Raw genomic sequence first — 16337 nt, forward strand, 5'->3', positions numbered from 1 at the left:
ATAAAATAAAAAATCACCCTTAAGTCAGGAAGTACAGTACATAGGGTTATGAGTGTGCTAGCAGCATTCTTTTTTTTTTTTTCCAAAGATTTTATTTATTTATTCATGAGAGACAGAGAGAGAGAAAGGCATACACATAGGCAGAGGGAGAAGCAGGCTCCATGCAGGGAGCCTGATGTGGGACTCGATCCCAGGTCTCCAGGATCACACCCCGGGCTGAAGGCGGTGCTAAACGCTGAGCCGCCTGGGCTGCCCTGCTAACAGCATTTTTTTTTTTTTTAAAGATTTTATTTATTCATGAGAGACACAGAGAGAGGCAGAGACACAAGCAGGCTCCAGGCAGGGAGCCTGACGCGGAACTCGATCCTGGGTCTCCAGGATCATGCCCTGGGCAGAAGGCAGGCGCTCAACCGCTGAGCCACCCCAGGGATCCTTTCTAACAGCATTCTTAAAGTCCAACACAGCTAAATTTTCCTCCAGAGCTAGAATGCACCATTAGCTTTTCAGCTGAACACCAGATACAACTGGCTTGATTTCAGGAGCCACACTATACAAGAATATGGCTTCATCTGTTTTCTGCATTAAAAGTACATTATGATCAAAGTTTAATTTATACACGTTTGTTTATATAACACCTAGTGATACCTAAGAGTATTGATTTATATATATATATAAAAGAAAGCTAGTCAGGATGCCTGGGTGGCTCAGCAGTTGGGCACCTGCCTTTGGCCCAGGGCGTGATCCTGAGTCCGGAGATCGAGTCCCATGGAGACCCAGGATCAAGTCCCACATCAGGCTCCCTGCATGGAGCCTGCTTCTCTCTCTCTCTCTCCCTGTGTCTCTCTCTCTCATGAACAAAACCTTTTTTCTTTAATTTTTTTTAAATTTTTATTTATTTATGATAGTCACATAGAATGAGAGAGAGAGAGGCAGAGACACAGGCAGAGGGAGAAGCAGGCTCCATGCACCGGGAGCCCGACGTGGGATTCGATCCCGGGTCTCCAGGATCACACCCTGGGCCAAAGGCAGGCACTAAACCGCTGCGCCACCCAGGGATCCCCTCTCATGAATAAAATCTTAAAAAAAAGCTAGTATTTGTAAGACATACATACTAATGCTATGTTTTTATAAAGAACATACACGCTGAAAAATATGGCAAAACGGTGGTATGAATGATGGGGCTATCTATTTTTAAAATCTCTATTTTACAAAACTGATAGTATAATTTTTAATTTTTATTATTATTATTTTTAAAAGATTTTATTTATTTATTCATGATGGGGGGCGGGCAGAGACACAGGCAGAGGGAGAAGCAGGCTCCACACAGGGAGCCCGATGTGGGACCCAATCCCGGGATCCTCAAGCCCTGGGCCAAAGGCAGAGGCTAAACCGCTGAGCCACCCAGGGATCCCCCCCCTCCCTTTTTAAAAGATTTTATTTATTTATACATGAGAGACAGAAAAGCAGAGACACAGGTAGGGGGGAAATGCAGGCTCCACACAGGGAGCCCAATGCGGAACTTGATCTTAGGACGCCAGAATCAAGACCTGAGCCAAAGGCAGATGCCAAACCACTGAGCCATTTAGACATCCCTATACATTACTTTCTTAACTAGGAAAAAAACCACACATACACAAATGAACAACATATCATACACATCACAAATAGAAACCCTCTGGGATGCCTGGGTGGTTCAGCAGTTGAGTGTCTGCCTTTGGCTCAGGGTGTGATCTTGGGATCCGGGATCAAGTCCCACATCAGGCTCCCTGTGGGGAGCCTGCTTCTCCCTCTGCCTATGTCTCTGCCTGTCTCATGAATAAAATAAATCTTAAAAAAAAAAAAAAAAAAAAAGGAAACCTTCATCATGCAAATCTTTTTTTTTTAAAAAAAAGATTTTATTTATTTATTCATGAGAGACAGAGAGAGAGAGGCAGAGACCCAGGCAGAGGGAGAAGCAGGCTCCCCACAGGGAGCCTGATGTGGGACTCCATCAGGGTACTCTAGGATCACGCCCTGGGCCAAAGGCAGGTGCCAAACTGCTGAGCCACCCAGGGATCCCCATCATGCAAATCTTAAAGGCTATCAAAGTCCAATCTTATTTCTATATAGTTGTAACAACCACAGAATGTCATTTGAAAAAGACCAGTAACAATAACTAAAATTGTTTATTTTTTAAAGATTTTACTTATTTATTCATGAGACATACACAGAGAGAGGGGCAGAGATATAGGCAGAGGGAGACGTAGGCTCCCTATAGGGAGCTCAATGTGGAATTCGATATTGGATCCCAGGATCATGCCCTGAGCTGAAGGCAGATGCTCAACTGCTGAGCCACCCAGGCGTCCCAACAATAATTGAAATTTTTAAAAATAAAACAGACTTGCAAAACTGTTAAGGAGATGGTCTTCACTCAAGACCTAAGTAAATGCACATACGATATTCATGGAAAAAACTACTCAGTATTATAAAAGTATCTATTTTCCTCAAACTATCTTATACATTCAATAAACATCCAATTGGGGTTTTTAAAGAACATAAATGGAATTCTAAAATGTACATAAAACAAGGAGTAAATAATAGAGCAATCTTTTTTTTTTAAAGAGTTAAAAAAAATTTATTCATAGAGACACACACACACAGAGAGAGAGGCAGAGACACAGGCAGAGGGAGAAGTAGGCTCCTTGCAGACAGCCCGACGTGGGACTAGATCTGGCGTCCCCAGGACCATGCATGCCCCAGGCTGCAGGCGGCGCTAAACTGCTGTGCCACCGGGGCTGCCCATAATAGAGCAATTTTAAGGAAAGAGAACAGAATTTGCTTTATTATAGATAAAGACTTAAAATAGAAATAGCTGTGCTAATTAGCAAATTAACCCCAAGTATACAAAGACTACCAGAAACAGCTCCGGGTATGGGACGAAATTTATGTGACAGATATAGTATATATGATCAAGGAAAAGATGGTTCTTTCAATAAATGTTACTGAAACAAAAGGTCTCACAAACAGAAAGAAAGATACAAACCAATAACGACATGATTGGTAAATTCAATTACATTAAGAGTTGCTTCTTTCATCAAAAGGAGTTAGAAATTGGGAGAATACATTTGCAGTATTAGACAAGGATCAGCCTTCAGGGAATATAAAGAATTATATGTAGGAGCGCCTGGGTGGCTCAGGCGGTTAAGCATCCAACTCTTGATTTCGGCTCAGGTCATGATCTCAGGGTCATGAGATCAAATACTGCATCGGGCTCCGTTTTGAGCATGGAGACTGCTTGGGATTCTCCCCCTCTGCCCCTATCCCCTACTCTTTCTATAAATAAAAGAAAATACATTCTTTATAGAACCATATGTAAAACAACAAGCGACAACTCAATGAAGAACAAGTGTTAAGACTAATAGGCATTTCATAGGAGACAGCATGCAATTAGAACATTATTAAGCAATCAGGGAAAAGTAAATTAAAACCACATTTCAGGGGCACCTGGGTGGCTCAGTCTTGGTTAAGCATCTGCCTTCCACTTAGGTCATGATCTCATCTCAGGGTCCTGGGAATGAGCCCCGAGTCAGGCTCCCTACTCAACAGGGAGTCTGCGTGTCCCTCTTCCTCAGCCTCCTGCCCCCTGGCTCATGTTCAGGCTCTCTCTCAAATAAAATCTTCAAAAAAAAAATTTTTTTTTAAATTTATTTATTTATTTATGATAGTCACAGAGAGAGAGGGAGAGGCAGAGACACAGGCAGAGGGAGAAGCAGGCTCCATGCACCGGGAGCCCGACGCGGGATTCGTTCTCAGGTCTCCAGGATCGCGCCCTGGGCCAAAGGCAGGCGCCAAACCGCTGCGCCACCCAGGGATCCCTTCAAAAAATTTTTTATTTACTTATTTGAAAGAGAGAGTGCATGCACAAGCAGGGGAAGCAGCAGAGGGAGAGGGAGGAGGAGGAGCTCTGTTGAGCAGGGAGCCTGACTCAGGGCTTGTTCCCAGAACCCTGGGATCATGACCTGAGACAAAGGCAGACACTTAACTGAATGAGCCACCCAGGTGCTCCAAAAACAAGATTTTAAGAAAAACACCACATTTCCATTTTCTTCCAGCAGATTGATGTAAGTTAAAAATTCAGGTCAGTCCCAGTAGCAGTGAGGATATGGGGAGTTTGGTCTTATGAATGCTGGTGGAAATCTACTAAGTTGCTCAGCCATACTATTAGTTATAAAGTTAAGTATGCACTTTTAGAACCAGCAATTCTACACCTGGGTGGGTACCGCTGAATCTGATTTGTGGATTTAATATTTGCAAAATGCCTACTCACTAAAATTTAAACTCCAAAATCAATACTTGTAGCACTTTTGTGGTTATTTGTAGACGTGTGGAGCAACAAAAATTTAAGCCGTCTGATGCACTTGTTCCAGTAGAGATCAAACGAGACAGGCTGCACTCAGTCCAGTTCTCTCAAGGGATGGAGACTGTGGGGACAGGGCAGTGCAGTGAAAGAAGTTCTGGCCCTGGGGCCAGCTGGATGAATCTGAATGCCAACTCATGCAAGTCACTCAACACTTCAGAACCTCATTTTCTCTTTGTAAGAAAAAAATAGATCTACCAGGGGGAACGGTTTTTTATAATTTAGAATTCTAATGTATGTGACGTGTGTGTATATATGTATCCGTGCACACACCTGCCTAGGAGCAGTGGTTGAGTATCCATTAATTCAGTCTTTGTAGTGACCTTCCAGAACTACTGCAAGTAATAAGAACCAACTATACATACAGTAAAAAGGCACTAGTTTACTGCCCCCCAGGAGACATATACAAGAATATTCACTGCAGCATGGACTACAGACCACAAACTTAGAAATAACTATTAGAGAATATACAATAAATTAACTAGTGACATTTATAAATGAAATATGGGACTCCCAAACCTTTGGGTTTCTGACCTGAGAACTCCTGACCCCCCCCCCCAAAACCATAATTTCTCTTAGTTTTCCCCACCTGAACCCAACCACCATTCCACTACCTCAGATTAAAACTTTCTAGTCACACCAGCTTCACGAGCTTCTAGGCCCCTCTGCCTTGCTATTCAATCTACTGTTGCTAAAAGCTTTCCCTGCTCTGAGTTGTATGGCTCTATTTCTTTTATCTCAGCTCTCCTTGATTTATTTTCCTCCATAACATCCATCTCCTAACACAATATATTCCTTTTTACTGTATGTTCCCCACTGTACGTGAACTCCAAGGGTTCCTGTTTGTTCCTAGTATATCCCCAGAATAACACTGCCTTATAGGTACTAGTGTTTAATAAACCTTCCCCAAAATTATAGCGTATGTCTATGAAAAGGAACAGCATGATTCGGGATGGGAGCGTGGAGAAAGGATTAACATTGGGAAAGAAAAATATGCCACGTGCTCATAAAGCTCTAATTCTCATACTGGAAGTAGAAACATAAATGTTGACCATTTAAAAAATGCTATGGTGTATTCTGTATTTCACAAAAAGCAGTGTCCATAAAAGTATTCTTACAATTAACTGAAAATTATAAAGAAAAGACTTGAGTTAAATATGCCCAACCCTATTTAGCATTTTTCTACCAAAAAAAAAGGTTTTCTTGTTGCTTCTGTTGTTTCTGTATTTTTAAGGAGCAAACCACAACATGCCCAGCAAGTCAGGCAACTTGGAAGTGGTTAGCTCTTCAGAAACTCTCAACATCATCTCTTTAAAATGCCTGCTGATTTGGAAGACTTGCCGGGTCATATGGTTTTGCTTGTACTTACCTTAACAACTCCACACTGCTTAAAGAAGTCAGCCAGATCATCTAGAGTCACATTGTCATTTAAGCCTTGCACATAAATTGCACTGTTGTCAGAGTCTTCATCTGGATCTACAGGTGGGCCTTTCAGAGAAAAAAAAACAGGAGTTACTCTGCTGTACCTACAGAGGCTGATTAACGCACTAGTCACTGCTGCTCACTGGTAATTACCACAATGCTAAGAGAACTACCAGCCACGCTTAGAAAGCCACGAAGTTGTGGTTTCCCTTTCGTCTAAGGCTAGTAGGAGTAGATGCTCCCGATAAAGGGAGCCTCAGACTGCTCCCGACAGCAAGAATATCACGCTCATCTACCAGGCTGCTGAGCTCTAGCAAGCACTTACTTCGGTGCTGTTCATTTATTAACATAAGATACAAAATTCAAGAATTCAAAATTACCTAGATCAAGATCTGGTCCTTCATCCATGGGTCCTGCCAACCAGGAAAGATCATATAAAATACTATTAGTGCACGTCTTGCAAGCTACAAACCTTACAAACACACATAGCTATCTACTATACCACCATTTGATGGGGCTTCATTAAATTCAAAATGACCCGCACTGCTAAAATGGAGCAGTGCCCCTTTAACATTTGTGAAAGATTTGCTAGGGTTTTGCTTTTTCTTTGCTGGTTTGCTTTTAAACCATTAACCAAATACACTCAATGCTTATGTGCCAAATTAGTGTTAAATTTAAGTCAAAATTTTTCCTCCAAACCAAATTTAAAAACTGTATTCTCCCCCATATTACAGAAGCAGTTGCTCAATACTTCAAGTTACCCTTTGTTTTGTAACCGTAGGTTAACCTTATTACCCCTAAGACAATGCCGGCAGTACCCATTAGTCTCTTTGTATAGATCATTTTTAAACCGCTTATGAAACTAATAAAAAATTATAGTTTTCTAAAAACTGACTGTATTTTTTTTAAACACTATCCATGGTAATACTCAAAAACTTACCACCAGGCTTATTGAAGCCACCTCGCTCTCCAGCGCTGCTGGGGGGATAAACGAAGAAATGAAGGCCTTTCCCTTTAAAAGCCAGTACCGCTCTGAGCCTTGGGGGGGCTCGTGGGGAAGAAGGGCACTGGCTAAACACATCTCCAAACAATGCATCTCTCTCATCTCGTCACTATGCCTTTCTTCAGGGCAGCTTGCTCAAATTTCCTTTATATACAACCTTGCTTGTCTGATTGTACACCAGTGTGGTTGGTTCCTTTCATTTCGGGGGCTGGTATTAATAGTGCAATACTTGGCAAATTAGGGGGAAAAAAAGTAGATCCCAAACACCCACCCCATCAACTGAAAAACGGAGAGCTTGGTTGTAGAGAGGAGTAGCAAGCTGGGGCAACTGCTTTCCATGTTCATAAAGGTGCACCCTCAACATCTCCTAGGGGAGAGCCAAGTGAGGCTTCCTAACAAGTCACAGTATGATAAAGCAGGAGACAACCACATTAAACGCCTACAACACACATCAGAGGACGCATCCAGCCAATCTTCAGCATAAAGCCATACAATTCAGGGCACTAATGGGATTTAACAATCGCTGTGAAAGGAGAATTTACAACAAATACCAAGGCTCAATGGACTGGGGGTGCAACTTTATAGACACATCAGTTGAGAACAGTGATGACAGCAGTATAAACTTACTGCTTTACATACTGTAAACAGGGGGAGGGAACACGACAGGCCTTTTTCATTTTTCCTTTAAAGTTAAATAAAGGCAGCTCCTCAGTGGGAGGCCCTGAGCTTTTTCTAACCAGTATTGCACCTTTAATACCTGAATATACAATTTCAAGCTGTTGCATGCAGCTTTGTTTCCTTTTTAAAAGTACACACCATAAAATGTTCTCTCTCTTTAAACACAAAAGTTTACACTTTAATGTTACACAATTCTAGAGTATTATACCTCCTCTGGTTCATTACCAAATAACAAGTATGCAGTTACCAAAGTTACAGAAGGATTCCATTTATACAATGAATACATTTTGTTAAAAATATTCTATGTATATTTTTCCTCTCCATATGGACACCGTGTCTAGTCCCACTTTTCATTATGCTGCCGGCTGAGTACTGAGTACGGGTACTTTTTAAGTATTGAAGTGTATACAAGGCTCTCACTTTGTAACCTGTAGCATATAAATGCGACAAAGCATGTTAAAAAGTTTCCACGTTTAACAGCCAATGAAAATATCAAAATACTGAGGCAATGAAAAAGGGCATGTTAACAACATTGAGTGCCTTACCTGCAGAAGACACTGAAAACCATCACCACACCAGAGTGAAAAAGAGGGGAGAGGGGAGATGCCCCTGCTCTGTCCCCAAGGGATCCAACTGACTGCTTCACAGTCAGTTGAAAAACCTGTGGGGAAAGCCATGATTTTTTCCATGGCTCCAGGAGAGACTTCTCATCCAGAAAGAGGGGATCCCTCTACTAACAAAGTCTAGCAAAATTAGCAGAATTATTACTTCTGGAGTATTAAAATGAATGAACTTGAAATTGGTTTTGCAATTGGAAAATACTAAGAATTCTAGGTGATTGGAGAAGTGATGATAGTAATTTCAAGTGTCTACGTCTATTTTAAAACATCCATAAAGTGAAACCTTTATAATGGAATGACATTTTCCAAATCAGACCGATTTTACTTTATACCAAATTATTTATCAATTTTTGTGTTCTCAAATAACTGTTTCTTCCAATAAAGATTTCACCAAAGACTTTTTTAAGTTATGCAGAATACACAGAACCTAATTTTCAGTTATCTTTCAATAGGAAACAGATTTGGGAATATAAAAATTAAGGATCAAATTTTTATTTAATTTTGAAGTCCACTTCTATTAAAAAAAAAAAAAGAATCCCTACACCCAATTTTTCCTTGTACCAACAGTGGTACCAAATCCAATTTATACATACTATGCAACATTCTGCATAACTTTTTTTTTTTTTACTAGTTTATATAGGGACAGAACACACACAGAACTAAACCTTCCAGATTATGTTAACCATCAACATTATACCTCACCTTCATCAAAGTACAGACACCAGAAAGGGGGGAAGGGATGGGAGAGGGAGGGGAGGGGCAGGCACAGGTAGCAGGGTTATGTCACTGATCTAAACAAAGTTTTCTAAACCAGATTGTGCCATCAATCAAAATGGTCAAACCGATTTAGACTTCTCAAAATCTCCAATGGGGAGTGATCCTGTAATTATATACATTACTCTGCAAAAAGCTATTAGACTTTTCTGTACCAGGTGCACCTCAGGTCATAGTTCAGGGGTTACGGGACCAAGATCTTCATCATTATGTTCAACAATTCCAAGTACTAACACAAGTTGGGGACAAACATTGTGGAAAACAACTGTGTTCCTTTTCTGCAGTATATATATATATATATACACCAGGTATTTCACATTCAAAGGCAATTAGTTAAAAACCTAGGGGTGTTAGAAGGGTTGTGTGTGTTCCATCCCGAGTCTATTACCCACAGAGGCTTTTGACCTCTGGAAACCATGAAGGGAACTGAAAGCTCTCGTTTCAAAACCGTTCTTTGTTCTCCCCAACCCAACCAAGTAGATTGGCAGGGAAAAAAGCAAACTGCCACTTAATCTATGCCACAAAGATGACATTTCCATGTTTTAGAAGATGGCCTGGGCTCAACAGATTGTCCATGGAAATGTAGAAATAAATTTCTTATGTCTTTCAGTCCCTTCTTTCCATTGAAAATCCTATGGATGAAACAAAATTAGGTAAAAGGAGAAAAGGTTTGCTCTTACCCCATTCCACCGCGTCCTCCTCCCCGCCCACCTCTGCTCATGCCTCCACGATCAAATCCCCCTCTTCCCCTGCCCCGGTTATCAGGGCCACTCATGCTCCGGTTCTCTCCTGGTCCGGAAAATCCTCCAGACTCCTGCCCATAAACACCCATGCTACTGGGGTGGTCCTGTCGGAATGAACCTGAGGAAAGAGTCACATCTGTAAGCCATGGACCAGCATTTGAACACTGCCTGTTGTACTTTCTCCTGGAATCACAGAATGCTCAATCGCAAGGCACTAACCAAGGCACCATCTTCTGAAGTAACCTTACATAGTTAGCCTAGAATAAACCACCCAAATAAGAAATGAGCCCTCTGGTCAACAGTTTACAGGGTTTTGTATCCTAGGATGTCTCCAAAAGCTGTTTTAAAACTACTCTCAGGAAACAAAATAGCAGGCAGGTTTCTTAGGGCTTAAAGGTTGGGCTCCATCAAGAAGCACTACTCATTTCATAGCTATAAAGAAACACGCTCATGGATGGAGTTTAATTAAAAACAATGATCCAGATAAAAATTAAACTGGGAATGCAGTTTTCAGTTTTTGGTTACTTTTTTACGGATTTAAACAAACAAAAAACCCCAAAACATATCATTTACTTGACTATCAAAACTGCAGTAGTCTTCAACAGCTACCTGCTCGCTTCCTTACTGAGTGGGTGGGTAGGCCACAGGAATGCCAGCTTTACTTACTGTATTATAGCCTCCTCAAAGAGAGCGAGGCTAACGTCCTATAATATTTTCTCTGGTTAGTTTCAAACTCTCTTTTCTTTATTTTTTTTTTGCAAAGTACACTAACAACAATTAAATTGGAGAAAAGCATTTATGTCTTTAATGGGATATCCAAGCAGTTAGCTAGGATGTTATGTCCTAAAGATGCATCCTGGAGTCCAAAAGTAAATAGCGACAAAGAGCATTTCCCCACGTTCAGAAACTCCAAACATAATCATTCTTATTTGGTTTTCTCTCTTAGCAACTCACTCTGCTGCCCGTAGCTGCTGCTCTGTTGGCTATATTGACTTGGAGCCTGGCTGTAGGATCCAGTTTGGGGGGGATAACTAGTGGGCGGCTGCTGCCCATAGCTGCTTTGTTGACCATAGCTACTCTGCTGTCCATAGCTGCTCGGCTGCCCATAGGTGTTCTGCTGAGAGTAACTGCTCTGATCATAACTAGTCGGCTGTGTAGAGGAGTAGCTGAAAGAAAGAAAAAAAGCTTATTAGGAAGGAGAAGCTTGTTATTTCTTCAAGCCTCCTAACTACCAGACATTCATATTGTGACATAGAAACCCTTAAAAATGCACTTACTTTCTAAATATCAACAGTTTGAATTTAAGCAAATATATCTGTATTCAGAATAAAGCTTTAAATGCAAAGGAGAAAATTAATGCAAACCAATCTATACAACATACAATCCTTAGAGACTCCTTTTACCCCCCATCCTCTTAAAACCAGTGTTCGATTAAATTCAAGGCAAATTTGTGAGTTTGATGTTTCCTGAATTAAGGAAGAATATGTGCACAGGGACCCAGGGCAGGCTGACCCAGTGAAAAAGCCATAGAGGTAAAGGAGGCAGTTAAGCACTGCAGTTCTATTTTTTTTTTTAAATTTTTATTTATTTATGATAGTCACAGAGAGAGAGAGAGAGAGAGAGAGAGAGAGAGAGAGAGGCAGAGACACAGGCAGAGGGAGAAGCAGGCTCCATGCACCGGGAGCCCGACGTGGGATTCGATCCCGGATCTTCAGGATCGTGCCCTGGGCCAAAGGCAGGCGCCAAACCGCTGCGCCACCCAGGGATCCCGCACTGCAGCTCTAAACCTGCCTCTAATAATTCCTTCAATCATGACAGTGACTGTTCTAAAGGTACAAGGCTCTTGGTGTGTATACGGTCACACAAATATGGCAATTTTCTCTTTATGATCTGTCCAAGTTTCAAACTGTTTTGCTATATATCATATATGCTTTTGAACTTTCAGACATGCCTGCTTATCTATGAAATCTGGGCATTCATGAAGAAAAGACAGATAAGGAAACTTCAGAATCAATGTACTGTACTAGAATTATTTTTGACGTGTCAGCCACATTGCAGGGAAACTAATCAAAGATACCTTCTTGAGTAATGATAAAGCTTCAAAGAACTGCTATTAAACTTTAGATGAACTTATAATAACAAAAATCAAAAAATATTATATTTAAGAGCACAACTAAACTAAGCCTCAATCACATCCCCCAACATGGCTGTAAGGACTCAATAGCTTCTCTTCACGGAGTGTACCTATTCAACAGGCCAGATGCACTACCCTCAGCAACACAGGCTGGCTCAGTGAAGAACTGCCATAAGCCCTGCCCACTGTTGCTCCACGCTGTACACTTACCTGTCAGTTGTATTTGCTCCCAAACCTGTCCACATCTGAGGCACTTTAATATGTAAACCAATGAAATTGAGTGCAAAAAAGGTAAGTGCTACCTCTAGCAAAACTAGGGTAACACTTTAAGACACAATTCAGATAGCTCATTTGAAAACCTGCTTCTAATTAAATGTGCATGTGAAAACCTGCAGTTCTTCCTCTGCTTTACAAGAAACCCAAACGAGACATTGTAGCTGCTGGGGTAGTTAAGTAAAACAGTGCCATATAAACCTGTAGACTTGTAGACTAGAGCTTTGGATGAAAGGCCCGGCCCAATCAATCATTAAAAGACTTGTGCATGAATGGACCTCTGAGTTAAATACAAAATGATTAAAGTGAAGTTTTTTTAAAAAATGTCCTTCAAAGGTTTTAATGTAACATTGAATGGTCAGCCTTATCACTGGGAGAGTCAGAGAACTCATTCACCTGAGGAAGAAGCTGGTCAACAGTCTGAAAATAAAACCTGTGATTCTACTAGCTCACTGGCCATGAGGACAAAGATAATACTGACCTGGTAGGAGGATAAGATGGTGGTGCTGTGACTGGCTGCATGGGGTAGCTCCCAGGTACCTGGGGATAACTGTAGTTACTCTGTCCATATCCTAGGCTGGGCTGGTTGTAACCCCCTGTGCTAGATTGAGGTTGACTAGTCTCAGCGGGTTTGTTACCATCCTGTGGTCTAAAAGGAGAAATAAAAAAGTAAGACTTTTTCCCTTGACCATAAAACTTTGGGTAAGAACGCTAAAACCTCTGAGCAATGTGCAATGTTAGGATTGAGCTTGGAAGTAAATACAACTATAAACAGAACTACATCAAACCCAGCCCCTCAGTTCAACTATATTTGCTGGAAGAAAACACTAACAAGGGAGAGAATTAATCACATCCACAGATGAGATACCAACATGTTACATTTGTTGCACACTAGCGGCAATCAAAGGCAGTTATGATTATTTTCTATTGACAACTTAAGTGATCTGGGAGGGGAAGTGGTTTGTTAGGGAAGAAAATGCTTTTACTCAAAAAGGACTGTTGAAGACAGACTAGAACTTCAATAATAATGCTGAAGTTTCAGGTCAGAATAACATTTATAGAAGTTCATGGGCACTTATAAATTTGGATTACTATGAGTTTAGACTTCTCATTTATTAAGAGCAGACTTGAAAATACATTTCCTAAGTTGGACTGACATAAATAAGTCTCCATAATGGAAATACCAGAATAGAGGAGGGACCCCCCCAACTTCCAGCCCCAGCTCCCAACAACCCTTGAACTGGGAAATATTAAGTAATGAAAACCAATCCCAAAGGAAAAAAACAAAACCAAACCCCAAGGGTTTTTCTATTACCTCTCATCCCTAACAGTTTGCAACAAGAGTGTAGCACAGTGAGCTTGAGCTATTTTAAGCAAACCCCCAAGAATCGGCAGGCAAACCAGATAGATGTGGAAGTGTACTGGTTTCTCCAGAGCTGAAATGGGTCAGAAGCCCCATCTTTCTAGTGGAAAAAGGAGTTTCTGACACTGATCATGAGACAGTTTTAAAGTGTAAGGATTGAAAATCAAGGAAAAAAAAAACACCAAAAACATTATCTTATAAAAATCAATAAATTACCCCCCACACTCCTGCTATGGCTTGGATATACCGTGGCAATGATCATCAAATGGGCTTTCAAATAGTTGAAAACATTCTGAAATGCCTAGGTCAACTGAAACGGAGCTTTACAGGAATCCATTAGTTTAATCTACCTACTGCACAGGTTGTCCAGCATATGTAAACTACCAAGTAGCTCTGATTACTCACTGTGCACTTTTAGAAGTAATTTCATGAGTGTTTGCCAGAGCTAATTTCTTACCTCTACACAGTAGGCAAAAAGTCTAGGTTACAAGTTGATTTCTTGTTTATTCCCTAAAAAGTCTTCTTTCAAATCAGAATTCAATGTTCCTTCAAGACTGTATGCAGAAGCCACCTATGTGCATTGCCTAAAGCAAAGACCTGAAATCTTCTGTTAAGTAATAATCAGCACTGTTTACCTACTAATTAGTCATGGAGTATGAAATCTGTTTGCCCAAATAGTCACCCCAAAGCAGGGTACCCAGTTAAGATATATACTTGCCTGTGATATTTAAATGACCAAGCCACTACAGAATACAGAAAAAATGTCAATTCCTTTAACTCAGATAGCAGTGTATGCTTCCCACCTCCCCTGTACTGTAAACTGCCAAGTTTTTCCCAAAGAGAAAGTTGTTATCAATTTACAAGGTCAATAAAATCAAAAGTGCAATTCTATCAGTAGTTCTGTTGTGAAGGGAAACACACACTCCGTTTTTCTCTGGGTTTGGTAAAGTAAATATAATGGTCTCTTCCTATCCCAAAAGATCACTCTTCTGAAACTAGACTAAGGTACCTAGAAACTGGTCAGTGACATTCCTCATCTTGGCCCCTGGACAGCACCATTTTTCTACTAAATGGAGAACGATGTATCTGTGGTGTGTTCTCTAGAGCATTCCTGTGATGACTTTAAGAACATACTCAACCATCTAAAAGTAAGTATGTTAAGAGTAACCACTGAAGAAAAGGAATGAAGTCCTGGATACTGTGTTTGTAATTGTTCTCTTTCGTGAAACAAGCTGATGTGCTCTCAGAACTAGGGGAGTGTGGCCTTACCTTGCAGGTGCGGTGGCTGCTGGCTGCTGCCCATAGGCTGGGTAAGCAGGTTGAGTGCCATATGCAGACTGAGCTGCATAGGAGGCCTGGGTGGTAGTGACCGTAGCAGTGGTGGTATCATAAGCACCAGTGCCGTACCCCTGGACAGGCTGACTGTATGCCTGGGGGGCAGTTGGAGTAGTATAACCTAGAACAAAGGAGAACTACATCAGATTTCTGGCTCCTCAGAGAGCTGCCTAGACACTTGTTAAAAGAACAATCTGTAAACCACCTACTTTAAATCATCACAATATTTAGCCCTTTAAAAACTTCCCCTCCAGTATGAGTAGCAACAAACCAATATTTAAAAAGCCTAAGTTGTCTGGAAGTACCCAGTTTTCACTCTGAAAAGAGTTAGCACTCTCTTTTGTGCTAACATTACACCTAACAGAAAGGGAGAAACAAGAGTCTGCACAGAAAGCGTTGGAAAAAAACAAGATTTCTCCTGCTGCACCTCCCCTCTGGATCCAATAGGAAAAAAGTCTGCTTTTGCTGATTCTGTATTGGTTTTGCTAGCAGGCCTTCTTAACAATTTTCTTAACTAGTTGAGTATCCCAAAAAACTCTCAAGCAGAATAAAATGTCCCAGAAAGGGAAGAGGCAATGACACACTGCTAAAATAGCTAAAAATAATCATCCAGGTAGTAATAGTTTTAGCATTAAAACTTGTAATTTGGAATTCCTTTGCTTTCAGTCCCAAGCATTCCAACATAGGCAGTTCGTGTTTAATTAAAGGAAACTGAAGTTCCAGGGAAGATGTGTTTAATTTTCAGTGGGAGATGTCCAAGAACTGCTACTTGTGTTTCAGGTAACAACTAAAAAAAATGCTTGTTTGGAACACTAAATTTTGAAAAGGCAAATGAGTAATAAGATACTGCAAATTACATTTGCTTAAGTATAACCAACAAAGGTTATTCTTCTATTTGATCTTTCCGGTAAATGATTTTAATTAAACCTAATACTCCCCAAATAAACCTTTAAAAGGTAAATGTTTTTCATACGACAAAACCATCTAAGATTCTTCTAGGCTTGTCATCAATTACCCACCTCCACCATTCCTTTCTTACTGACCCACCGCAAGCAAAAACGTCGTCTTCCTGTTCGGCAGTATTGAAAGTAGACCCTACAGCCAGCCCCACCCTACTGCCCTAACTAGTTATCACAAAGACCCGATGCAAAAAAAAAAAAAAAAAAAAAGACCTGATGCATTCATAGGTGTGAGGCAAACCCAGGTAGGCTGTCTCTCCCTAGTTCTTGCCACTACCAGACCAGGTAGGATGCACACCCTTTCAGTCTGGAACTTGGGCTTGGTGTGTGACAAAAGGCCCCTCTCAAACCTGCAGCTCCTAACAGTCCTAACAGTCCACGTCCTGTGAGATGTGTTATAACCTTTCCTGGTACTGTGCTCTTCTTTCTGACTCCTTCTCATGGTCAGTGAGCACAAGCCAGCCATGCAATAAAAAGTGGGTCTAGTTCTCAACATTTACACCCAACAAAAGTCTACATCTCACTAAAGTAAAAAAGTAGTTTCAGTACTTAAAACAAATCTTGAATTAAGAACACTCATTTTAGTTAAAGTTTATGGCCTTAAAACATCAGTTAGAATAAAGTATCCTTACTATAC

General features: G+C 40.9%; 1 protein-coding gene across 1 annotated transcript in view; it reads right to left on the reverse strand.

Moving 5' to 3' along the window:
- Positions 1–16337, reverse strand: part of EWSR1 (EWS RNA binding protein 1) — a 29143-nt gene that overhangs the window by 3956 nt on the left and 8850 nt on the right. Inside the window, exons 5-11 of the mRNA XM_055322612.1 lie at positions 14676–14862; positions 12525–12692; positions 10591–10802; positions 9574–9754; positions 6759–6796; positions 6199–6231; positions 5766–5884 (exon numbers count right to left, since the gene is read on the reverse strand). Of these exons, the coding sequence (XP_055178587.1) occupies positions 5766–5884; positions 6199–6231; positions 6759–6796; positions 9574–9754; positions 10591–10802; positions 12525–12692; positions 14676–14862 (938 nt within the window). The remainder of the gene's footprint in view (positions 1–5765; positions 5885–6198; positions 6232–6758; positions 6797–9573; positions 9755–10590; positions 10803–12524; positions 12693–14675; positions 14863–16337) is intronic.

The sequence above is a fragment of the Nyctereutes procyonoides genome, unplaced genomic scaffold, assembly GCF_905146905.1.
Source record: "Nyctereutes procyonoides isolate TBG_1078 unplaced genomic scaffold, NYPRO_anot_genome, whole genome shotgun sequence".
NCBI lineage: Eukaryota > Metazoa > Chordata > Mammalia > Carnivora > Canidae > Nyctereutes > Nyctereutes procyonoides.